The sequence below is a fragment of the Salvelinus namaycush genome, chromosome 1, assembly GCF_016432855.1.
Source record: "Salvelinus namaycush isolate Seneca chromosome 1, SaNama_1.0, whole genome shotgun sequence".
Classification (NCBI taxonomy): Eukaryota; Metazoa; Chordata; class Actinopteri; order Salmoniformes; family Salmonidae; genus Salvelinus; species Salvelinus namaycush.
The window spans coordinates 46,496,267-46,523,406 of record NC_052307.1 but is presented as its reverse complement, the minus strand read 5'-3'; the positions used below and the strand labels follow the sequence as shown (position 1 = coordinate 46,523,406).

The 27,140-nt window shown below is 40.3% G+C and overlaps 2 protein-coding genes across 13 annotated transcripts in view; both read right to left on the bottom strand.

Annotated features, from left to right (window-relative positions):
• si:dkey-220o5.5 (actin filament-associated protein 1-like 2) overlaps positions 1 to 9,412 on the bottom strand; it is a 92,109-nt gene extending 82,697 nt beyond the window's left edge. For all 3 annotated transcript variants that reach the window (XM_038989652.1, XM_038989661.1, XM_038989670.1), the window contains exon 1: positions 9,264 to 9,412. In XM_038989652.1, the coding sequence (XP_038845580.1) occupies positions 9,264 to 9,279 (16 nt within the window). In that variant the 5' untranslated portion in view covers positions 9,280 to 9,412. The remainder of the gene's footprint in view (positions 1 to 9,263) is intronic.
• Positions 9,413 to 10,716: 1,304 nt separating this feature from the next.
• LOC120044870 (dematin-like) overlaps positions 10,717 to 27,140 on the bottom strand; it is an 82,974-nt gene continuing 66,550 nt past the window's right edge. For 9 of the 10 annotated variants that reach the window (XM_038989580.1, XM_038989590.1, XM_038989599.1 and 6 more), the window contains 6 exons: positions 23,040 to 23,104; positions 21,860 to 21,908; positions 14,995 to 15,002; positions 14,746 to 14,811; positions 14,254 to 14,334; positions 10,717 to 13,427 (listed from right to left, as the gene is read on the bottom strand). In XM_038989580.1, the coding sequence (XP_038845508.1) occupies positions 13,314 to 13,427; positions 14,254 to 14,334; positions 14,746 to 14,811; positions 14,995 to 15,002; positions 21,860 to 21,908; positions 23,040 to 23,104 (383 nt within the window). In that variant the 3' untranslated portion in view covers positions 10,717 to 13,313. The remainder of the gene's footprint in view (positions 13,428 to 14,253; positions 14,335 to 14,745; positions 14,812 to 14,994; positions 15,003 to 21,859; positions 21,909 to 23,039; positions 23,105 to 27,140) is intronic. The other variant, XM_038989624.1, reaches the window with a different exon arrangement.

The following is a 27,140-nucleotide window of genomic DNA, read 5'->3' as shown; positions in this document are numbered from 1 at the left end:
AGCTACAATGCTAATGTTCTCTGGGTGTCACTGAGTAGACTTATACCCCATGTCATTGATTCACAATCCATAAGTAAGGCTGTACAGTGAAATAAGTATGCCCCTAATGCAATTCTAAAGTACAAAACATCCAATTTGATTTCAACAGATTTTTGTCAAATGAACAAATTATTGTCCTTTGTTGATTTTATATAACAACATTCCAACCTCGTTTTGCGTGATCTATTCAATTATAGCATAAATCTACTATTTGTATTCATTTGCATCAGTGTCAATGACATACTTTTATTTTAAAGGCTAACCGCAAAGTCCACTATTGTGGCTAATCCTTATTGTTGCTAGCTTCACATAGATGGGTCCAACCATGGGTCCAACCACCATTAACCTTATAAATTAAGGTTATTTTAGATGATGACACCTAGCTATATAGTTGCTATGCTGTTAGGAAAGAACATTGTTTGCATCCATGAACTAGCTAGCTTTTTTTTAATGACCAGCACTGTAGGTGCGCAAGACAACTTTACCAGTATCATAGCATACTGTAAGGGGTGCATACTGGCGGCAGAGAAGTCAGACGCAGGAGAGCAAAAACTGTGTTTCCAACGGCGCAGTTTAATAACAAAAACCCACCGGAAAACAGAACAATCAACAAATGGGTACATAATCCGACGCACACCAGACAATACGTGCACAAGCACTTACAATAAACAATTCCGGACAAGGACATGGGGGGAACAGAGGGTTAAATACACAACATGTAATTGATGGAATTGAAACCAGGTGTGAGGGAAGACAAGACAAACCAATGGAAAATGAAAGGTGGATCGGTGATGGCTAGAAGGCCGGCGGCCGCCCGAACTAGGAAAGGGACCGACTTCGGCGGAAGTCGTGACACATACGTATGTATGCTGTGACATATGAAATACGAGTGATAGTGTAGTCAAAGTGTAATAACTACGTAAAAAAATTATGAACGCGTTAAATTATTATGTGACGTGCAGTCATATTCAGGTCCTGATTGGTCAACAAGCTTATTTGACACGTCAAATAGTGTTATTTGACATGTATCTTTTTTGACATACAAAGACCCAAACGGCGTTCCATATAAATCCTAGTTGAGAATGAAACAACTGAACAAATGAACAACGAAACAGCACAGCAAGTAAGTGAAAGACATAGGTTTTGATTATGTTTGACTGGTAATGGGGACATACGTAAATGCCAACAAAATAACTTTTTGGTCAGTGTGGTGTGTGTGTAACCTTTATTTAACTTGGAAAGTCAGTGAAGAACAAATTCTTATTTACAATGACGGCATACCCCGGACAAACCCGGACGATGCTGGGCCAATTGTGCGCCACCCTATGGCACTCCCAATCACGGCCGGATGTGATACAGCCTGGATTCGAACCAGGGACTGTAGTGACACCTCTTGCACTGAGATGCATTGCCTTAGACTGCTGCGTTCGTGTGTGTGTGTGTGTGTTAACTATTTAACTGTAATAGAATGCTTTAAAAGGCCGCAAAATTGTTTAATATCGGTTATCGGTATCGTTTTTTTTTTGTTGGAAGGAAAATATTGGATATCGGTATCGGCCAAAAATGTCATATTGGTGCATCATTACCAGGCAGCAGAGCCAAAGCTCAGTGTTATATTTTATTATTTTCTACATTTTATATTTAACACAATTTCTTATTTATGTTAATGTTAATATTCACTTATCTTAAGATTCTATAGAAAATATTATATTCAATAAATATTGTTTGTTTATACCTCATTCTGTTCTGTATACACTCCCGGTCAAAGATTTTAGAACATATACTCATTCAAGGGTTTTTCTTTATTTTTACTATTTTCTACGTTGTAGAATAATAGTGAAGACATCAAAACTATGAAATAACACATATGGAATCATGTAGTAACCAAAAAAGTGTTAAACAAATCAAAATATATTTTATATTTGAGATTCTTCAAATAGCCACCCTTTGCCTTGATGACAGCTTTGCAAACTCTTGGCATTCTCTCAACCAGCTTCACTTGGAATGCTTTTCCAACAGTCTTGAAGGAGTTCCCACATATGCTGAGCACTTGTTGGCTGCTTTTCCTTCATTCTGCGGTCCAACTCATCCCAAACCATCTCAATTTGGTTCAGGTCGGGGGATTGTGGAGGCCAGGTCATCTGGTGCAGCACTCCATCACTCTCTTTCTTGGTAAAATAGGCCTTACACAGCCTGGAGGTGTGTTGGGTCATTGTCCTGTTGAAAAATAAATTATAGTCCCACTAAGCTCAAACCAGATGGGATGGCGTATCGTTGCAGAATGCTGTGGTAGCCATTCTGGTTAAGTGCGCCTTGAATTCTAAATAAATCACAGACAGTGTCACCAGCAAAGCACCCCCACACCATAACACCTCCTCCTCCATGCTTTACAGTGGGAAATACACATGCGTAGATCGCCCGTTCACGCACACGCGTCTCACAAAGACACTCCAGACCAAAGGACACATTCCACCGGTCTAATGTCCATTGCTTGTGTTTCTTGGCCCAAGCAAGTGTCTTCTTATTATTTGTGTCCTTTTAGTAGTGGTTTCTTTGCAGCAATTTGACCATGAAGGCCTGATTCACAGTGTCTTCTGAACAGTTGATGTTGAGATGTGTCTGTTACTTGAACTCTGTGAAGCATTTATTTGGGCTGCAATTTCTGAGGCTGGTAACTCTAATGAACTTGTCCTCTGCAAAAGAGTTAACTCTGGGTCTTCCATTCCTGTGGCGGTCCTCATGAGAGCCAGTTTCATCATAGCACTTGATGGATTTTGCGACTGCACTTGAAGAAACTTTCATAGTTCCTGACATGTTCCGTATTGACTGACCTTTATGTCTTAAAGTAATGATAGGCTGTCGTTTCTCTTTGCTTATTTGAGCTGTTCTTGCCATAATATGGACTTGGTCTTTTACCAAATAGGGCTATCTTCTGTATACCCCCCCCCCCCATCACAACACAACTGATTGGCTCAAACCCATTAATAAGGAAAGAAATTCTACAAATCAACTTTTAAGAAGGCACACCTGTTAATTGAAATGCATTCCAGTTGACTACCTCATGAAGCTGGTTGAGCGAATGCAAAGAGTGTGCAAAGCTGTCATCAAGGCAAAGGTTGGCGACTTTAAAGAATCTCAAGATATAATTTAAAGAAATTAATTACTACATGATTCCATATGTGTTATGTCATATTTTTGATGTCTTCACTATTATTCTACAATGTAGAAAATAGTAAAAAATAAAGAAAAACCCTTGAATGAGTAGGTGTTCTAAAACTTTTGACTGGGAGTGTAGGTCTATTTATTCTTAGAATGACAGATGGAGCAACCTGTTTTAAAGGACAGCGGATTGTAGTGGGAGCACTCGGGTGTCATGTGTGACTGTGTGGCAATGGCAAATGGTTTACATGGCTCACAGGTCAGGTAAGATGGTCCCTTAGCAGAATTTTGCTTAACTTCTAAAATCTCATAAAACAATATGCACATTTTCCTACCTGAGATGTTTCCATCAAAGTGATTTTTTTGCAGATGAAAGGCTGTGCGTGATGATAACTTTTACCGCTATTTCTCACATAATTAATTTTTCAAACACAAAAAGATCCCACCATGTCGATAGGACAAATTGTATGTCTGCATTTATAAAATTGTACTGGCATTTCATGTTTCCATCAGCCCGGTCGTGACTTTTTTTCAAGTGTCAGGTAATTTATCCACATGAAATGGTTGGATGGGTAGGTAGCAACACATCTGCCACGCTGATCCTCAACACTGGAGCTCCCCAGGGGTGCGTGCTCAGTCCCCTCCTGTACTCCCTGTTCACCCACGACTGCATGGCCAGGCATGACTCCAACACCATCATTAAGTTTGCAGACGACACAACAGTGGTAGGCCTGATCACCGACAACGACGAGACAGGCTATAGGGAGGAGGTCAGAGACCTGGCCGGGTGGTGCCAGAATAACAACCTATCCCTCAACGTAACCAAGACAAAGGAGATGATTGTGGACTACAGGAAAAGGAGCACCGAGCACATCCCCATTCTCATCGACGGGGCTGTAGTGGAGCAGGTTGAGAGCTTCAAATTCCTTGGTGTCCACATCAACAACAAAATAGAATGGTCCAAACACACCAAGACAGTCGTGAAGAGGGCACGACAATGCCTATTCCCCCTCAGGAAACAAAAAAGATTTGGCATGGGTCCTGTGATCCTCAAAAGGTTCTACAGCTGCAACATCGAGAGCATCCTGACCGGTTCCATCACTGCCTGGTACGGCAATTGCTCGGCCTCCAACCACAAGGCACTTCAGAGGGTAGTGCGTACGGCCCAGTACATCACTGGGGCAAAGCTGCCTGTCATCCAGCACCTCTACACCAGGCGGTGTCAGAGGAAGGCCCTAAAAATTGCCAAAGACCCCAGCCACCCCTGTCATAGACTGTTCTCTCTACTACCGCATGGCAAGCGGTACCGGAGTGCCAAGTCTAGGACAAAAAGGCTTCTCAACAGTTTTTACCCCCAAGCCATAAGACTCCTGAACAGGTAACCAAGTGGTTACCCGGACTATTTGCATTGTGTGCCCCCCCCCCCCCAACCCCTCTTTTACACTGCTGCTACTCTCTGTTTATCATATATGCATAGTCACTTTAACTATACATTCATGAACATACTACCTCAATTGGGCTGACCAACCAGTGCTCCCGCACATTGGCTAACCGGGCTATCTGCATTGTGTCCCACCACCCGCCAACCCCCCCTCTTTTTACGCTACTGCTACTCTCTGTCCATCATATATGCATAGTCACTTTAACCATAAGCCTGACTAACTGGTGTCTGTTTTTAGCCTTGCTACTCTTATTTTCAAATGTCTTTTTACTGTTGTTTTATTTCTTTACTTACCTACACACACACACACACACACACACACACACACACACACACACACACACACACACACACACACACACACACACACACACACACACACAAACACACTTTTTTCCCGCACTATTGGTTAGAGCCTGTAAGTAAGCATTTCACTGTAAGGTCTACACCTGTTGTATTCGGCGCACGTGACAAATAAACTTTGATTTGATTTGTTTTGATGGAAACGTGGTTAGTGAGAGCAAATTAATTGTAAATGGATGCAATTATTTTGTTGTTGTAGTAACTAGGTTTCCAATCTCTTTATGTGAGTAAAATACGTCGGATAAAACATTTCATGACAGGCATGATGGAAACAGACATTTATTTTTGTGAGAAAACCATCAGTATAGTTGAAAAGGTAATGGAAACCCATTTAACTTGTATGTTTTATTCAGTACATGGGAATTTAACCGCAAAAGTTTTTTTTGTGCACTACGTCATCACACACAGCCTTATTGTTTTTATGCGGATTTTAGAATATTTGCATGAAAATCTGTCGCCAACTGGATGGTAACTTAGCTAGTGAAACACAATTAAATAAAACGCCTCCCTCTTTCCTGCAATTTTCCCTATCTTTGGTTATGTTACCCTGGCCTTTGCGTTTGCTAACTGTTTTCCAGTTGCACGTTTTGGCAAATTCATTCCAGCAACATAACACCCTGCATCCCGCTATTGGTTTGCCTCGGAAGCTATGCAGCGTCGCTCCTGGTTGGTCCCTGGATGGGAGACCAGATGTAGCTGGAAGTGGTGAAAAATAAACATGTGGGGGGAAAAAAATCACATGGGAAAAAAATACATCTTCAGAAGAGGGAAAAACACACGTGAAACTACACACGTGTCTGAAAACCACGTTATTTTCAAATGTGATGTTTTTTGGAAGGGGAAACCTGGGCCAGTATTCATAAAGTATCTGAGTATGAGGGCTGATCTAGAATCAGTTCCCCCTTATCCATGTAATCGTATATATTATGATCTAAAAGGCTAAACTGTTCCTAGATCAGCACTCCCACTATAAATACAGGCCCTGAAGGATTGTTCACCGAAACCATCCCAGAGGTGTACAAGGCTTGAGGAAAACTTATTTAATTTGCATTGAGATCACTGGCCCTGTTGTTTCTGGTCTTCAAAGTAGGTGACCATTCATTTTAAACCACACAGAGAGACCATTGACAGAATATGCTAAATCAGTGGACTTTGAAGTTCATTATACATAAGTCATGTTTTCAAGTGGGAGCTTTTCAACTATATATTTACAAAACTAATGCTGCTTTAAATCGGTAGCATTTTCCACATTTAAAAATGCTTGAGACCTCCACTCCACAATGTAAAATAAGGGACTAAAGCAGTGGTAGTCACTAACATTTCTGAGCGAATCACTTTTGTAAAGCAAAATCACTGGGCGAGCTGCCATACCCATCAAAGAATGGGGTCTGGGGGGGTCACAAAGTCAAATTGATTCAGACGTTATATTAAATGGGTTTATACATGATATTTAAGATTCTATTAACATGGACCATCAAGCTATTTCATTATCCAATTCTCTATTTTAGGACACTTGGGTATCAAAAACAAATGTGCAATATAATTTGATGAATCTTTAGAATTTGACCTTACTGCCATTATTTCAATCAAAGTTATAGCACAAGATACACTACCGGTCAAAAGTTTTAGAACACCTAGGTGAAGCTGTTTGAGAGAATACCAAGAGTGTGCAAAGCTGTCATCAAGGCAAAGGGTGGCTATTTGAATAATCTCAAATATAAAATATATTTTGATTTGTTTAACATTTTGGTTACTACATGATTCCATATGTTATTTCATAGTTTTGACATCTTCACTATTATTCTACAATGTAGAAAATAGTACAAATAAAGAAAAACCCTTGAATTAGTAGGTGTTCTAAAACTTTTAACCGGTTGTGTGTGTCAAATCAGGTAATGGCAAATTTCTGTCTGAAGGAAGGTTGGTTTGGAGTGATTGAAATACATCAGAAAGCTATTGGAAAGTTCAGAAAAACATCAGGGATGATCATCAAACAATCTTATTTATGATCGTTTGTGGAGAATCCGTTAATTTCCCTCAGTTATTCTGCACAGCTTGTGTCGTAGGTGGAAACAGAAGACATGTACGTGTTCCTGAGAGTCCTGGCTTTCAGGGATGTGGTTATAGTTGCTAATAGCTCCAAAAATTCCAGAGCCAAATTCATAGGAAGGAAACGATTTTGAGATGCGCCAGAAGCGCTAGAATCCACTTTTCCCGCTTCGTTTGTCCCAGCCGCTAATAAGGCTACTCTGGGGTTACTCACATAACCACGGCTCTATGAACTAAGCGGCACATTCAGCTGACTGAGGAAAACACAACACATTATTTTTGATTATTGGCGAGAGCCTCCAATCAGGTCACCTAGAGACACGCAATGAATATGCCTGGGCTAAAGCTATGGTAGGATATTTAATGTGTTGTTGATGTAAAGCTATGAAAAGTCTTCAATGGTGACAGTAGAGTTCCTGCTCTGTTGTGCCTAGTCTCTAAATGAGGGACTCTGTAATGGGGTCAGTGGAGTGGGTTGAGGTGTGTGTGTGTGTGTGTGTGTGTGTGTGTGTGTGTGTGTGTGTGTGTGTGTGTGTGTGTGTGTGTGTGTGTGTGTGTGTGTGTGTGTGTGTGTGTGTGCATGGCGTGTGTGTGTGTGTGTGTATGCGTGCTCTTAGAAGCGGCAAGATGGTGAAAAGTAGATGTGTCTTAATGAGGAATGTTGATCTCCTAAATTAAAGAGGTCTCTATCCTACCATCAACATAACATCCTGTTCCTGGGCTGCTATGGGCTTGGCACTGCAGCCTTTGAAGTTGCTGTGTGTTTGCCACACATATGTACACATGATCAAAACTGAAATCAGCAATATACACAATCTGTGGCTATGGGGCAATGGCTGACAGACTGTCAGCTTTGGCATGATGGCTTTAAGCTGTACACAATCGCCTACCTTAAGAACAATTCACTCAAGCTGTGTGAATGTTGAATTTCATGGGTAAAGTCTATTTCTGGTCAAGACTGAAGAAAGGCTGAAGTGTTTAATGCCACCCAAATGCAATTTGTGTGCGAGAGAGAGAGAGAGAGAGAGAGAGAGAGGGACAGAGAGAATGTGAGTGGGTGAGTGTGTCTGTCTGTCTGTCTTGCAGCTTGTCTGTTTTGGGTGGAGAGCCTGCGCTTGTTTTCCTTTTCATCCAGTGGTGACCAGATAATGACAGCAATTGGGTAGAAGGAAAGCGGTGAAGAGAAAAAGCTGCTCTGATTAGCATTTGTGGAGCAGTGAAAGAGATGCAGGCCATGTGTCTGGTCAGGATGTAATATTATCCATGATGTAATTTTGTTTCCAAACAGGGTGAGTTTTGGGGCACTGAAAGCTAAAGAAAAAGCCTGTTAATTCAAGCTAAAACAAGTTGCTTCAGTGCTTCTGAGAACTCCTTTAACTCCTTGAGAATTTAAATGGGCCAGACTTCACCCTTAAAATAAACAATCTTACTGGTTTTTGTCTCTGGAGATTTCGTAGTTGTTGGGAAAACAGAGGAGGGTATTTCCGATTGCTTTTCTTCCGCTATTCCATGATAGAAACCACTGAGTCACAAAATCTCACTGAAAAACACGATGGACTCAGGGTCACTCACATGAGCTCTTTTTTTGGACTTCCATGGCGTCAATAAAACTTCCTGCATTAGCCAATGAGTGAAGTGTCACTAAATTCCAAATAGCTAAATTCATGGACTGATTATTAACTGTTGGCCTAATTAAGCAGGTGGTGCGCACTGATGTTAAACAGGAAGAAGAGCGGGGCTCTACTATCACATTTCTCTTCGCTACATTTTGTAGCATTGCGGCTGCCCAGTTGCGCGCAAAGAAAATGCCACAACGTGGAAAAAATGTATATGCATTTATGTAATATCATAGTAATAGCCTATGTATGGATAGTACATGATATATCAATAATAGGTAATATATAGGCTAGTAGCCTGCGTTATATCCCAATCAGTTAACCTACTTGAAGACCTAATGGTTATGCATATAATAAGAAAGTGATAGCCCCTAAGTCATGTCAGGTAGGCTAGATGTTGATAAAATGAATACAGCTTTTAAGAGAATTTACTAGAACGTTTAAGACTCATACAATGAAGTATGCCGTGTGACGTTTCCTGGTAGCCTACTTAACAAAAACAAATCGGTGCAATGCATGCCCATGGTTAGGTATTGCTGTCTGTATTTATTGTATAAATGGATAGTCCCCTTGCATCCCACTGATGTTCAGCCTACCTTTTTGTTTGTCCATCCCTGGAAATGCTCAAAGCGTCATAGCTGTGTCCAATATGAGCCACAGTTCTCTCCGACGACAATATCTTAGCTTGAGGTTCTATAGGTTGAGGTGATGAGACTAGGCTAGTCAACAGTGAAACTCCAGTCAGCTCAACTCGTCGCCCAGCAAAAACCATAAGAAAAGTCACTCCCCTTCTCACTATTGCAAAACTCTACATGAAGCGACCACTAGGGGCGGGGACCACTGGGGAGGTGGCGTGTGTGTGTATGTGTGTGTGTGTGTGTGTGTGTGTGCTGGGGGGGTCATGCACCCCCAAAATCTGAGGGGGCACAAAGTATGTGAGGATGGCTAGGGGATGATATCCTGAAGTTGGAGAATGTAGCATTTTTCAAACACCTGAAATAGCTTTCCCTGCAATCTAGAGCAATAATCATTATGCTTAATTCTATGTCAAAAAATATATTTATTGTTCTACATTTCTAAGCATTCCTCTTGAGCTGTCTGTATCATCCTGACTGGTGTTGTTTTATTTTTTATTTTTTTTGGGGGGGGGAATATGCTTCTCTACATCTCTGCTAAAATCTGGGTAAAAGATTGAAAGGAATGTTATGCTTATTCAATACATTTAGTAATTGCTTGCTTTTCTAAAGTCTACCACTTTCGCCAGCAGGTTTGCCAGCTAAAATAGTTAGACAAGCTATTTACTCTAACTTTATTGGTAGCCTGAAATGGCTTATTGGTACCTAGTTATGATGTTGGAAGATTGGGAACCTATCTGGGCTAGCTAAAGCCAACTTCATAAAATGTATAGGTGGCTAGTGGCTAATTACAAATCTGAGGGGGCATATGCCCCCTATGGGCGCGTGTGTGCGTGTGCATGTGTGTGTTAAGTAAAGATAAATGGATAGTTCACCCAAATTACAAAATTACATATTGGTTTCCTTATCCTGTAAGCATTCTATGGACAAGGTATGACAGGAATCCTTGCTTTGGTTTGGTTTTGTTTACCTGTTTTTTTTTGTACATTTGTGGCACAAATCCAATAAAAGTCAATGGGAACAACATAAGCATTTTCACACTTCATGTCCAAATCATTGGTAAGTAACTTAATTGAGTTACAAAAACCATTGTATTTAATACTTTAGGATGATTTGGACATGAAGTGTGAAAATGTGAATATTTTACCCATTGACTTCCATTGGATATGTGCCACGAATGCTACAAAGTTAGCATTTGAAACAGTGGCCAGGTAAACAAAACCAAAGCATGGATTGCTGTCATACATTGTCCATAGACTGCTTACAGGGTAAGGAAATTAATGTAATTTTGTAATTTGGGTAAACTCTCCTTTTAAGTTAAGGCCAGACAGAGCAAAAATGTTTCAATCACCCTTACTGGAGATGCCAACGACCAATAATATATAGCCTACACAAAGATGAAAAATACATTTTCCTCAAACCAAAAAATGCATTTTATTTCCACTCACCATTGATCATTTCAGTCCTCTTTCACCTTAGTTTAAATGAGAAAATATGCTTGTGTGCATTCATTGCTGTGTATGTTTTGCACGCTAGTTGCATCAGAATACACAAAATAATGTACAATATCTGAGCTCCATCTTGCAATGGTACTAATCAATCATATACATTTTTGTCATTATATTAGTTATCAAATCAGGTTAATCTAAAACGACATAAAAAAAACTCAGTATTTGATTGATTTACAGATTTAAAAAATCTAGGAAGTGACGTACAAACCAATCACTCTAACTCAATATTTTCTTAAATGTTTTCCCCAGCCCACTTTCACATACAAAGCATGAAGATAAGCTTAGATGATGCTGCAACAGTGACAGTGTCTTAACTACCATGAGAGTGCTTGATACAGTGAGAGCATTTGAAAGCGTTATGAATAGGGTGTATCCTCAGTCAGGTATCCCATTGGTGAAGATAATGTCATCAATATTATATACTGGAGCATGGAATCTAGAAGATTGTCTATTACCCTCACCATCGAGTGAACAGTTTCCAGCTCAAGGGCTTGTTCATAATGCAATCCCTCCGGCCCCTTGTCTTTCAAAAAACACAGGCAGAACTAAAACCTAAAGCAAAGCAGTCACAAAGTGGATATGTGCAATGACCACTCAAAAATGTTCTTAGATAGAATACACTGATGCTCCATGGTTGACTTTCATACATCCTAATTGGGGCTCTAGAGGCACATCAGATGTGTGCCAACTCAAAACATTTTGTGACAGTGTCTTTGCTACCACCTCACCTGATGATAAGAAAAATGACTGGAGTGAGGCCTGACCAGGACCTTAACAGGCTCCACACTGGCTAGACACTGTAACTATGTCCCAAATGGCACAATATTCCCTAAATAGTGCACTACTTTTGACCAGCGGCCTATTGGCCCTGGTCAAAAGTAGTGCACTATATACCAAATAGGGTGCCATTTGGGAAGTAGCCCGACTGTAGCATTCAAGGCACGGGGAAAGTGGACAGAAAGGCTGGCCCTGAGTCCTTTAGCCTGCATCCATCCAAGATTTGTTTTTGTTTTTTGTGCCATGACATTGTCAGTTAGGGGGTATAAGAGGCCACACCTCCACCAGGCCACTGCTTCAGTCCAATATGGAGGTTGATGTGGTCATAGCGGAACACAGGAAGCAGCCCCTTGTCTCTTGCTCTCAATTCCTTGTTCCCCCAGTGGTGACCCTCCTAGTCCATTGTCCTCGTTCCAATGTAGTGCATTTGTAAGGGATGTGGTTATCTTCCTTCTTTTTAATGATGATATTGATACATGAAAGGATTTTTTTTCTAATAAAAAATAGCTGTACATTATTTGGTCACAAAAGCAACATGTCTAAAACCCCTCTGGAGTGGTGTACAAACTTGATATATATAAACAGGGCAGTGGCCAGTGTTGTAAAGGTAAGCGTCCCACAAGATTTTGAAGCTAACTTAGCCTATGAATACTCCTTAATGTTCTAACCTTTTAAAACAGGAAAACTGCACTTCATCCAACATACCAGTAGTAAAATAATAAGAGCACACTTTTTTTCAAGTGGGCAATATGTACTGTTTAGACAATCATTCAGTAAGAAACCTATATTGGCTATAAGTCGTGGATGATTTTGATCATTTGTATGTTTGCATGTCTGGATAGGGTTAAGATGCAGACATCTTGGAGATAAGGTTTTATGTTCTCTAAGTCTACACCTGATGTGTAGAGTGACTGAGTCTGACAGATTGTATTGTGCATCACAAATGGCACCCTATTCACTACGTCATTCACTACTTTTGACCAGAGCCTTATGGGCTCTGGTCAAAAGTATTGCACTACATGAGAATAAAGTACCATTTGGGACACATTCTTAATTGTCTCTAAACCAGCACACCTTAAAAACTTTAACTATTTATTTACAAATTATTGATTTACACTTCAAATTGTTATTTATTTAAAAAAATATGATAAGTAGACTATTCAGCTTAGTGCTATGTTTATGTTTTGAAATAGGGAATTTTTCGAGGTGTATTGAAATTGAGGCATCCATCTAGTGCTCCAATTCTATAAACTAAAACATTTTATTGGTATTTTAGTGGTTTAATTAATAAATTGATATGGCTTCACATGTGGCAGTGCTCTAGTAACTGAGAATTAGCCATCCATAAATTTGATTAGCAGTAAAACAGCCTACTGTAGGTATATCCGTGGTCAGTCCAATCTAACTCTATTGGTGAGCCTGTCAGTACGGACCAAATGCAAAGACTTCATGAAATCTCTACTTGGCCCAAGCCTCTGTCCTCTTATTAGGTTTCTTCTCTGCTGCTGCAACTATAATTCAAGAGTATATGAAGGCTCTGACCCTTTATAGAGTTGTTATAGAGTTGATATAAGGAATGGGGATTCAAATCATCCGATTTGGCAAAGATATGACAGACATTAATTTAACCTCCCTTCCTGGGTTGTTGCATTGGACAGTTTGTGTTCATCTAATTTCCCAAGGAAGTGTGGTGGCTTTTGATGTGTAGGTAGGTCTCCTCACTCTAAAAAAGGGAAACCCTCTTCTTCAAGTCATTCCGCTTCCAGAGGGAGAGGCGATCAAATTCCTCAATGGGCATCCCAAATAGATTCTGGAATTCCTCTACGGACAGATGCCTCTACAAAGGAGATGGCCAGATCATATATCAGACAGACTTCACAATCTACAGGTAACTGCCAAAATAATGGAAATGCAAGTAAATGATGATACAAAGTATTTTGAAAGCAGGTGCTTCCACACAGGTGTGGTTCCTGAGTTAATTAAGCAATTAACATCACATCATACTTAGGGTAATGTATAAAAATGCTGGGCAGGACATTATTTTGTCTACCATGGCTATGCCCCCATAGGATGACAATGGCTCCATCCACAGGGCATGGGTGGTCACTGAATGGTTTGATGAGCATGAAAATAATGTAAACCATATGCCATGGCCTTCTCAGTCACCAGATCTCAACCCAATTTAACACTTATGGAAGATTCTGGAGCGGCCCTTGAGACAGTGTTTTCCACCACCATCAACAAAACACCAAATGATGGCATTTTTTCCTGGAATAAAGTTGTTGCATCCCTCCAATAGCATTCCAATCACTTGTAGAATCTATGCCAAGATACACTGAAGCTGTTCTGGCTCGTGGTGGCCCAGTTATTAAGACACTATGTTGGTGTTTTCTTTATTTTGGCAGTTACCTGTACATGCTCCACATCACAAAACCTGCTCCGGGGTTAAGTTTCCCCAAGGTACAGATCTAGCATCATCTTCCCCTCCCCCAATCCAAACCTTAACCATTAGTGAAGAAAAGGCAAAACTGACCCAAGATTAGCAACTAGAGGCAACCCTACACCCAAAACCCTAACTGTAACAAATGTGATAAATGACATGGCCAGCGGTTTGCACAATTAAGTTATTCTAGAGATTTAAAGCAAGGGAGTACTGATCCTACCTCCAGTCTCATCCTGTCTACTCCTGGTGGGAGTTTATTCCTTCTCCTGTGGGTCACTAGGAGCATTTCATATGGATATATCTATGGAAAAACATAGTCAGCCATCTCAGAAGGAAGGTCAAAGCCATAACTCTGCATCTATAGAGGCTTATACTGTCAGCACAAAGCTTGCCATTGCATGTATCCCAAATGGCACACTATTCCCTACACAGTCCACTACTTTTGACCAGGGCCCATAGGGCTCTGGTCAAAAGAAGTGCACTATATAGGGAATAGGGTGCCATTTGGGATGTAAACATTAATGTACAGTATTTACAGATGCCCTCCTGAATTGTAAAGATATGGATAGGTTTGTAGCTGACATTAAAGACTTCTTATTGTACTTATGCAATTATAAGACTAGTGGAAAAACAGAGATCAACATTAGGGAAAACACATTTCTAGCATTTCAAGTCTGATCAGAAATGGATGTCAAACAGCAGACGTCCTGACCTTTTCAGCCAGCACACTTGGCAGTGAGTTTCCCCTGTCCATTCTTCCTCTCTGAGAATCTCCATTCTAAATTACAACAGCCAATACAGCACCACTGTTAACATGTTACACACAACAAACTAACCATACACAGTATTCACGTCAGTGTAAATCAAGATGGCAAAATGTTATGATCCAAATGTAGACAAATGGCGCTTGACACAAGATTAATATAATGTTTTCAGATGACATTGGTACAAACATTCTTACCTGGAGGCCTGTGGAGAAACAGAAATGCTGCGTTAGAATGTGCTTGACATACAGTCCACTGTTTCATGCTTTAAATGCTTACATACAGATGTCGGATAATAACATGATCACTCTTTCTTGTGGAGAATTGTCCTGCTACATCAGGACATTCAAATGAGCCTCATGATTGCATAAAAATGATCAGTTCTCTTTATCTTCATGCGGGGGTAGTCGAGTCATTGGGATCAGGCCTGCTATCAAATAATATTCTCTCTCACTCACTCAAACGCTAGGCCTAGGTCCTACTACTGCAACATTCAAATGTACAGTGCATTCTGAAAATATTCAGACCTCCTTCACTTTTTCCACATTTCGTTACGTTACGTTAAAGCCTTATTCTAAAATTGATAAAATATTTTTTTCCTCATAAACTACACACAAAAGGTTTTTAGAAATGTTAGTACATTTATTACAAATAAAACCCAGAAATATTACAAAAGTATTCAGACCCTTTACTCAAATCAAATTATTGATTTAATAATTAATAATTAATTATTTATTGGTTACATACACATGGTTAGCAGATGTTATTGCGAGTGTAGCGAAATGCTTGTGAAGCACCTTTGGCACCGATTACAGCCTCGAGTCTTCTTGGATATGTCACTACAAGCTTGGCACACCTATATTTGGGGAGCATCTCCCATTCTTCTCTGCAGATCCTCTCAAGCTCTGTCAGGTTGGATGGGGAGCGTCGCTGCACAGCTATTTTCAGGTCTCTCCAGAGATGTCCGATCGGGTTCAAGTCTGGGCTCTGGCTGGGCCACTCAAGGACATTCAGAGACTTGTCCCGAAGCACTCCTGCGCTGTCTTGGCTGTGTGCTTAGGGTCATTGTACTGTTGGAAGGTGAAACTTCGCCCCCTGTCTGAGGTCCTGAGCACTCTGCAGCAGGTTTTCATCAAGGATCTTTCTGTACTTTGCGCCGTTCATCTTTCCCTCGATCCTGACTAGTCTCCCAGTCCCTGACGCTGAATAACATCCCCACAGCATGATGCTGCCACCACCATGCTTCACAGTAGGGATGGTACCAGGTTCCCTCCAGACGTGACGCTTGGCATTCAGGCCAAAGAGTTCAATCTTGGTTTCATCAGACCAGAGAATCTTGTTTCTCATGGTCTGACAGTCTTTAGGTGCCTGTCATATGCCTTTTACTGAGGAGTGGCTTCCGTCTGGCCACTCTACCATAAAGGCCTAATTGGTTCTCCCATCTCCACAGAGGAACTGTGAAACTCTGTCAGAGTGACTATCGGGTTCTTGGTCACCTCCCTGACCAAGGCCCTTCTCCCCCAATTGCTCAGTTTGGTGGGGAGGCCAGCTCTAGGAACAGTCTTAATGGTTCCAAACTTCTTCCATTTAAAAATGGAGGCCACTGTGTTCATGGGGACCTTCAGTGCCACAGATCTTTGCTTTGACACAATCCTGTCTCGGAGCTCTACAGACAATTCCTTCAACCTAATAGCTTAGTTTTTTGCTCTGACACGCACTGTCAACTGTGGGACCTTATATAGACAGCTGTGTGCTTTTGCAAATCATGTCCAATCAACTGAATTTACCACAGGTGGACTCCAATCAAGTTGTAGAAACATCTCAAGGATGATCAGGATGCACCTGATCTCATTTTCAAGTCTCATAGCAAAAGGTCTTGAAAACGTAAGTAAAAACGTATGTAAAATATATTTTTATTTTTAATACATTTGCAAAAATGTCAAAAACCTGTTTTTGCTTTGTCATTATGGGGTATTGTGTGTAGATTGATGAGGAAAAACATACATTTAATCAATTTTAGAATAAGGCAGTAATGTAACAAAATTTGGAAAAAGGGAAGGGGTCTGAATACTTTCGAATGCACCGTACAAAAATGTATTTGAAATGCAGCCATACACATTATATAGCTTAATAACACAACATAGATATTGGTCTCCAGTAGGCTATGACATACAAGTGTGAATTGTATCCTAAGGTTACGAATGAGCTGTCAACGGTTTGTTCAACCATGGCTTGTGGTGGTCTAGTGGTTAGTGGCGATACCTTCAGTGCGCATATAGGTCTACCGTGTCAGCATGGGTTTGATTCTGGCCCACGTCCTTCTGGCACAAATAACTCAAACCCCCTGATACATTTCTTTTAGTTACACATTTCAAATATGGACAGTCAGGGATATTTTACCCCCGATCTTGGTAAGAAATGACCAAACACACACAAGACACTTTTGGATAACATAAATAGGAAACTAATAAAATAATCACAGTAGGCTTACTAGGTTACACCAATATTTCCATTCATAGAAAGTGTTGGGTAAATAGCCACAGTAGAGGAAATCCTTTCTTGTCAAATACTTGTCAAATAGATAAATCACCCTTAGTCTGTTAAAAAAGGACTGTTGTTCTGATGACAATACCAATCAGAGGGTGAACATATCTTGAAAGACTGGTTGCAGGCAGGACTAAGGCAGAGAGGAAGAGGCGGAGCGAGCCCTCTCGCACAAAATCTGTCCAGAATAAGCCCAATGCGTTTCTATGGTCTTAACATGCAGACCTAGACTTATTGCATGCCTTCCTTTCCTGCCTTTTGGACAACAACTCCCATTGTTAGTGCGGAGACATGAACATCTCGTCATTATACAGATCTCTGACTAAGGTAAACACTGACATCATCTTTTAGGGAGCGGTAATGAGGTGACCAATAATGGTTGCAATTGAGATCAGCTGGGCGAGTGAATTTAGCACATATTGATGGTTTAACAGGACATCAACTGGCGATAATCTAGTTTCATCGATGGTTGCAATAGGCCCTTGTTATTTAATTATATTCCAATAGGGTACATTTTGTATGCTACCCTTTAGCCTATTCAGTGTCACATAATAAAATGTGTAAAAAAACAATAATAGGCTACTGTTTGTTTCCCTGGCTGAGTTGATGAGCTGATTTGGGTAATCAGTTGATTGACAGATGTACGCCTACTGTAGAACGATAAACTTTCCTCTGGTGTGGATGCTTGCCAACATTTTATAGTTAGGCTATGTATAATTTGCAGAGGTGGGTATAGTACTGAAATTATGTACTTAAAGAAAAGTAGTGTTACTTAGATTGTAATTTACTCAAGTAAAAGTAGCCATTTTAAGAAACTACTCAAGAGTAAAAAAAAGTATCCGGTCAGAAAACGACTTAAGTACTAGTTACAAATTTAGTTTGCATTTTTTACACCGTATGGTAAACTGTGACAGCAAATAAAAAGGACAACAACTTTGTGCAATTGATTTGACATTAATTTATTATTTAATCCTGCCAGCACCATCTTGCAAACGTCCTCCATCACAGGTAGTCTCCAATTAAGACTGTCATCAAAGTCTGTAGACTGTAGTTTCAATTACGGTCTTATTCAAAGTTGACTTAAAATCTATCAATGTGCTCAATTTCATAAAAAGGTCAATGGTACGAGACATTGGAATCATTTTATAATTTCAATAGCATTACTGAAAATGTATTTCACAATATAATTTCAAATACATGTGATGGTGATTGACTACTAAAAAGATTTACACCAAGTGTGATGTTTCATTTTTCACTCAGAATTAAATAAAGGAGGATCAGGTATGTGTTGCAACAGTCAAACAAGAATCAATATCGAATTACTAGGTTAAAGGTAAAGATACCTTGATAGAAAATGACTCAAGTAAAAGTGAAAATCACCAGTAAAATACTACTTGAGTAAAAGTCTAAAAGTATTTGGTTTAAAATACACTTAAATATCAAAAGTAGTAGTAAAAGTATAAATCATTTCACATTCCTTACATTAAGAAAACCAGACAGCACGGTTTTCTTGTTTTAAATTTACGAATAGCCAGGGGCACACTCCAACACAGACATCATTTACAAACAAAGCATTAGTATTTAGTGAGTCTGCCAGATCAGAGGAAGTAGGGTTGACCAGGGATGTTCTCTTGATAATTGTGTGAATTGGAAAATGTTCCTCTCCTGCTAAGTATTCAAAATGTAACAAGTACTTTTGGGCCTCAGGGAAAATGTATGGAGTAAAAAGTAAATCATTTTCTTTAGGAATGTAGTGGAGTAAAAGTAAAAGTTATCAAAAATATAAGTACAGATACCCCAAAAACTGCTTAAGTAGTACTTTAAAGTATTTTTTACTTAAGTACTTTACACCACTGTCAATGTCACTATCAATCATGTTACTAGTATGCAAATCAGACACATTTTAGCATGGAATTAAACATCAAGGTAGGTATTCAGGTAAGAATCATGTAAGTAATACTGTAAATAATCAATTGCTATAGTCAACTCAATCATCTTTTTGCTGCCAAGGTAGGATTTACCCTCCATCCTCCTTCTCATCTTAACCTCTCCTTTCCACTTTGAAGGGTCTTTTCTTTTATTGGCTGGCCCATTTAACCCCCCCTCGGTTGTTCCGCTACAAACTGTATATAAGAAACACACAAATGTATTTCTAGTATATGGCACAAAAAGCTTACTGGGATGATACACTGACAGATGTGCTTATAGACCCTGTCATAAAAACGGAATGACATTTAGACACACACGAGAGAGAGAGCAAAGGAGTGGGAGGATGCTGTGCTGGACTGACCGGATGATCTAGCTAACGTTAGCTAGCTGCATGGTTGACACTGCAGCTAGCTTAGACAGATTATCTAGTGGCAACCTAATGTGATAGCTAGTTAGCTATCCACACACATCTGATTAATATGTTCACTCTTTATGCCAATGACAAGGTGGCTAGTGAGCCAACAAGCAGAGATCATATGGGGAGCTAAAAACAGGAGATTAAATTTAGTCCGATTCTGGGTTAGCCAAAGCGAACTAGCTAGTTAGTTAGTTACAGTACCCAGCCATTTGATTTGCACTCACCCTCAAAACACAATTTCAACAGCAGAATTATATCTGAGAAACATATAATATTACGAAGGCAGAAGGTAATTAAAGTGCAACTTACCTCTGAACCTACGATCAAAAATATCCTCAGGAGTATCAAAAATATCCTTAAGAGTGAAGACCAGCGCTTCACTTCAAGAGCTGTGGTGGAGATACAGGATTTGACGGACAACTTTGAGAGCCAATGAACTTAAGAATTTTGATGAAAAGCTATATTACATAGTGTAACGACCCTGGGTTTATAAGCGCGGAAATCGACTCTGCCGCACGAGCATGCTTTTGCGGCACAGTCAATAGCGCGCCGGACCTCGGGCTAGAAGGTCGAGGGTTCAAGACCTGCTCCCTGCTGTTTCATTACATTGGTGTCAGAAGTGATCGGACCTTGCATCCACGACAGTGCGTGTGCTTGGCCGGTGAGCGCGTTCCTGTAAGATGTAGAGTCGCAAGCTAGCGCGAGGACGCGCTCTTTGAAAGGAGGGAGTAGTGTAACGACCCTGGGTTTATAAGCGCGGAAATCGACTCGAGCATGCTTTTGCGGCACAGTCGATAGCGTGCCGGACCTCGGGCTAGAAGGTCGAGGGTTCAAGACCTGCTCCCTGCTGTTTCATTACAATACATTTCATTTGTCAAGGGGTCGTGAAACGTTCATACAGACGTAAAGGGGAACCAATCACACCAATTCATGTAAAAATATGAAAATCACCAAATTTGGAGTTACAAGGTTTTCATCCAACAGCGACGATATAATAATATAAATCTATGTAACTGAAGTGATTTGGTAAAATGTAATTGAGTTAAAAGTAAGTAACTTCCTTCATAAATTACTTGAGTACAAGTAAAGCCTGCAGTGAGTAACTAGAAACGTACTAGTTCCTCCAAAAATGTAAAGGGCAGTGGGCCAGATTCAAACCCATGCTGACTCTGGCATGTGTGCCAGGGTCAGCGGCTGTAACTGCACACAGGCACTGAGGCAACCAACAATTTATTCTGCCTATTGATTGCCATGAATATATAAAACAATTGATCCCAAAAAAATCTGATTTCCCTTTACCAAAAATACATCTACCCCCTACAAATATGTCAATTTATTATAATCCACATAAGAATTCACGAGACGCGCTGTAGCCTGCACCTAGCCTACATAGGCTACTATGGTGGAAATTACAAGATTATGTTATAATACTTTTATTGCATCAAATGGTTGTTTTATGCAACATAATAGACGGTTCTTATATCTCTATTGTGTCTGTGTGAACTGAAAGTGAGCCTCTGGGAGATAACACTGACAGGAGATTTACGATGTCTTTGGGGATACCGCATTCCAGAGCATGAGTTAATGTTTCTGTTCTATACGGTACCAGGGAGAGATGGCTCCAGTGGAGTTTGGGGGCCAGACACTGGTCTCTACACAATGAGAACTGTTTTTATAGGAGATACTGTCTGCTGTGAATTATAAGTATCTTTCATACAAATCTTAACCTTGTGACCCATTCCATACATCTGTTGTGTGTCATGTAGACTGAAGGAGGATGCTGTGGCTCAAACCAGCTCGTTGAGTTCTCAGTAATCACCTCCAGGGGTGATTACCGACCAGCTCCATTACTGCAGTAATTAAATAATAAAGTTTGATTGTTTTGAAGAAATCTAAAAGTCTCTCCTTTTGATTACAATAATTTCACCACAATACTTGAACGGACTCCCAGTGGACTTGTAGTCTAAGTTATTGTTTAGCCTACAAACACCGCTTCCAGCTGCTCCCTGGCGGCGATTCTAAATATTCATTCAAATTTTCCTTCTGCAGGATTATTTTCCTCCTGTGACTAGGTGGGTCATACTAAGATCCGACATCTGTATGACTGGTTGGGTTCTGATATTGTTACAGTATAGGAAGTCAACCAATCATATTGAACCACCAGGCCTTACCTGGTCCTCCTTTGTCACTGTCAGATTGGGTGAACTCGGCAGACTGGAGCTACACGCAGAATGGAACAAACCATTAGAAGTGCTGTGAGAAACTGGTTTTGGTGTTAGTCAATTTAGAATAACGCTATGAACTTCAGTCAGCAGCGATATAATGCCCAGGGCCCGGTTTCCTGATAGCGATGGAACATAGGTTTACAAGTGTTTTAACAATGCATTTTTCCTACAATGGCCGAAGATGCAGCATGCGTTTCCCATAAGACCATGCAGAGAGAATATTTGTGCGCTGTTGAGGCCTGTGTCGATACCGATAGGATCGAAAGAAAGGAAGCAGTGCTCTCGGATCAGCGTTCTCCCTTTCCAATCTTACCTTAACATTAGAACTATTCCACAACACTGCCAACGGATCAGCTCCTAGAGAGATATTATCTCCTATGGCTACGAATATTGAGGTGGCTTATTCTAATGCTTACCCTATAATAATGCACTAAATCAAGATTTGGCACAATTTCATCATGAAATATATTGAGGCAAAAATTACAGACAGTAGCATACAATTAGCAAAATAAAACTACATTGAATTAACATGAAATTGATTTCAATATCATTTGAAAATATAGGTCTATTGGATGTATCTTTTAATACAGTCATCTCGGTTTTCACTTGAACCGTCTTTATATATTTCGCTTGTTATGCAAAGAAATGGGCCACTTTGTATTTGTAGTCACTGCCATATTCGTTCTGAAGTTATTGGAGGTCACAGAAAGACAAAGATTTTGTGTTTAGCGGAGATCTTCTGTGTATAAAGTGGAATAACGCGGAAGGGCAAAAAAGCATCTAACGACATACTAAGCTGTTCCAAAAGTGGTCTGAGGCAGCCATTAAATAACAAGTGTTTTCAAAAGCAACTTTAGTAACGATGGTTTTGAGAAACAGCTTGGAGATCTAACAATGCTCCTACGGAGGTTCAAATGATGAACGTAGCCTTAACATGCTTTTGTGAAACCGGGCCCTGGCCAGTGTTCACAAAGCGTCTCACAATAGTGCTGATCTAGGATCAGTTTTGTATTTTAAATCATAATGAAAAAATGTATGGAGAGTGGGGACCTGACCCCAGATCAGTAATTCCTACTCTGAGACGCTTTGTGAAAACTGGCCCAGATGCTTTGCACCCTCTACTCACCCTGGTCTGACCACTCCTACTGGTTGCTTGGAAATGTATGTTTTTGGAGGCATTGGAGGATGACCCTAGGAATGTAGATCACATGTATGTCTATCAATATCATAGGCACTGCATTGTATAATCAAGGAGCGATGATATTGAATACTGTATTTCATACAACCCATATCTTGCACTTGGCCACTTGAGAGGCCCCGGGGTAAAGTTTCTCCTATGTACAGATCTAGAATCAGCTTCCCTCCACCATCCTAACCTTAACCTTGAGAGGGCTAAATGCAAAACTGATCCAAGATCATCATCTAGGGGCAACTTCACCCTACTCCGAGCACTGAGGAATATATTTTTATTTATTTATTTAACCTTTATTTAACTAGGTCATTTAAGAACAAATTCTTATTTACAATGACAGCCTACCAAAAGGCAAAAGACCTCCTGCGGGGATGGGGCTGGGATGAAAAAATTAATAAAAACATTCAAAAAGAACATTATGAATATAGGACAAAACACACATCACTACAAGAGAGACAACACTACATAAAGAGAGACCTAAGACAACAACATAGCAAGGCAGCAACACATGACAACAACATGGTAGCAACACAACATGGTAGCAGCACAAAACATGTTACAAACATTATTGGGCACAGACAACTGCACAAAGGGCAAGAAGGTAGAGACAACAATACATCACGCGAAACAGTCACAACTGTCAGTAAGAGTGTCCATGATTGAGTCTTTGAATGAAGAGATTGAGATAAAACTGTCCAGTTTGAGTGTTTGTTGCAGCTCGTTCCAGTCGCTACCTGCAGCCAACTGAAAAGACGAGCAACCCAGGAATGTGTGTGCTTTGGGGACCTTTAACAGAATGTGACTGGCAGAACGGGTGTTGTATGTGGAGGATGAGGGCTGCAGTAGATATCTCAGATAGGGAGGAATGAGGCCTAAGAGGGTTTTATAAATAAACATCTACCAGTGAGTCTTGCGACAAGTATACAGAGATGACCAATTTACAGAAGAGTATAAAGTGCAGCGATGTGTCCTATATGGAGCATTGGTGGCAAATCTGATGGCCGGATGGTAAAGAACATCTAGCCGCTCGAGAGCACCCTTACCTGCTGATCTATAAATTATGTCTCTGTAATCTAGCATGGGTTGGATGGTCAGGGTTAGTTTGGCAGCTGGTGTGAAAGAGGAGCGATTACGATAGAGGAAACCAAGTCTAGATTTAACTTTAGCCTGCTGCTTTGATATGTGCTGAGAGAAGGACAGTGTACCATCTAGCCATACTCCCAAGTACTTGTATGAGGTGACAACCTTAAGCTCTAAACCCTCAGAGGTAGTAATCACACCAGTGGGGAGAGGGGCATTCTTCTTACCAAACCACATGACCTTTGTTTTGGAGGTGTTCAGAACAAGGTTAAGGGTAGAGAAAGCTTGTTGGACACTAAGAAAGCTTTGTTGTAGAGCATTTAACACAAAATCCGGGGAGAGGCCAGCTGAGTATAAGACTGTATCATCTGCATATAAATGGATGAGAGAGCTTCCTACTGGCTGAGCTATGTTGTTGATGTAAATTGAGAAGAGCGTGGGGCCTAGGATTGAGCCTTGGAGTACTCCCTTGGTGACAGGCAGTGGCTGAGACAGCAGATTTTCTGACTTTATACACTGCACTCTTTGAAAGAGGTAGTTAGCAAACCAGGCCGAAGACCCCTCAGAGGACACCAATATTCCTTAGCCGGAATAGTCTATTGTATCAAAAGCTTCGGCCAAGATATACCCAGCTAACAATTTAATGTTCCCTCTAATGTTTAAGTGTCCAGTTTTCTGTTAGTTAGGGGAACATTGTATCTATATTAGCAAGTTCTGAGAAACTTTTTTGCATGTTTGGTGTTAAAGTTAGGAGAACATTCCCTTAATGTCAAGCAGAACTTATCTAGAAGATGATTACAATGTTCACAGAATATACTGTACAACATTAATGTTCTAGATGCGTTTTATGGGACGTGGCAAGAACATTCATGTGTCCAGTTTTCTGAGGGTTACGAGAATATTCCATCAACGTCCCACCAAACATACACAGGACATTGGTCGCCATGTTCTCACAATATTAGATATACATTTTCTAGACATGTTTCATGAGAACCTTGCAAGAACATTCCTGTGTCCAGTTCTCTAAGGGTTAGGAGAATATTCCATCAACATCCCACCAAACATACACAGAATATGGTTGTTAATGTTATTAATGTTCTAGACACGTTTCATGGGAACGTTGCAAGAACATTTGAGTATCAGTTGTCAGGACATCGCCATAAGGTCCCAAAGAAGCATTCTCCCCAAAAACATTTTTTTCATTGAACATCATGCCTTGTTACCGTCACATCAAACATACAATGAACATGGTTGCCATTTTCTCAGAATGTAAGATATTAATGTTCTAGACACATTTCATGGGAACGTTGCGAGAACATTTCTGTGTATCAGTTGTCAGGACGTAGCTTGAGTACCCAAAGAAGCACCCCCCCCTACATTTTCCCCCCCATTGAACATCACGCCTTGTTACTGTTGCCAAGCCCCTAATTGGTGAACCATTGATCCAATCACAGCTGTTTTTGTCTGTTAGCAAGTTCAGGGATACTCATACACACAGTGTTTTAAATGTACATATTTGACACACTTTGACAACATTGTGCATGTTCATTAATATAGTAATTATTATTCAACATGTTCTCACCTGGGATTTGAACTCACAACCTCTTGGTTTACAGCATTTTCCTCCTACACCACCATGTCTGTGTCAATTATTGATTTGATTGACTTATTTCCACAATTTAAGGACTTTCTGTATCATTGTATAAGGTTGGTGGGGCAAATTAACCTGTTTTAATGATACTCCTGAACAGTGGTGACCTCTTGTTTTGAAAACAAGAGGGGGCTTGCCTGTTTTGCATGTTATTTTGCCATTAATACGTGTCACATATGTTTGCAAACAATGTATCATTGAGTTAATAAAGCTGCATACAAACATGGTCTCTTTTTTGTCTTCTTGAGTAAGGCAGTTCCAAAATGCAGCCTAGCTCAGTACTTTCTGTGGTGGTGGGGCAAGCCAATAGAAAATTGAGAGTGTCACACCGTGAATAGGCTCAGTGTTCTGTCACTCATGGCGACACTATGTAACCGCCAAGTCTGAGGGTAGAGGTACAAAATTCTAGTGCTACCATAGCACTTCTAATGCTACCACATTAGAAGTGCTCATCCAAAGCTCAAGGTCATTAGCCATAGATACAATTATGTCAAATCCCGTTATATGTACAGTAGCTTTGATTGGACTGATCATGTCACCATCATACCTTCAAAATCTTAGCTAGCAGTCATCATCATGAATCAAGTCGACAATCAACTGGCAAATCCTTTTTAATCCTTGTCATATGACGAGAAATAATGAATAGAAATGATAGATAAAACATATCGGTGCTCATCGGCCATTGGACATAAACATTACACAAGAAGTTGGAAATCGCAAATTCAACAATGAGTGGTTTGGAAGGAATCAGTGACATTGGCTAACTGCAAGAATTACAAAGCAATCACTTGCCTGTTATTCAGTGGAGTGGCTGTGTGGTCCCAAATCTGGGATTAAGGGACTCTTTTCCAAGTTTAAAATGATAAATATTGGCCATGCTGTCAATGAAGCATGATTTGTGCCGCGCTCAAAACAACTGTTAAAACCTCTTGAAGCTAGGGGGCAGAATTTTTATGTTTGGAAAAATAACGTTCCCATTGTAAGCTGCCTATTTCTCAGGTCCAGATGCTAGAATATGCATATAATTGACAGAGTAGGATAGAAAACACTCTAAAGTTTCCAAAACTGTCAAAATATAGTCTGTGAGTATAACAGAACTGATTTTGCAGGCGAAAACCTGAGGAAATCCAACCCGGAAGTGACTTCTATTTTGAAAAATCACTGTTCCATTGCTTGCCTTTCGTAAATTTAAAGGGATATCAACCAGATTCCTTTTCCTGTGGCTTCCTCAGGGTGTGAACAGTCTTTAGACATAGTTTCAAGCTTTTATTTTGAAAAATTAGCCAGATTTATCAAAACGCGTC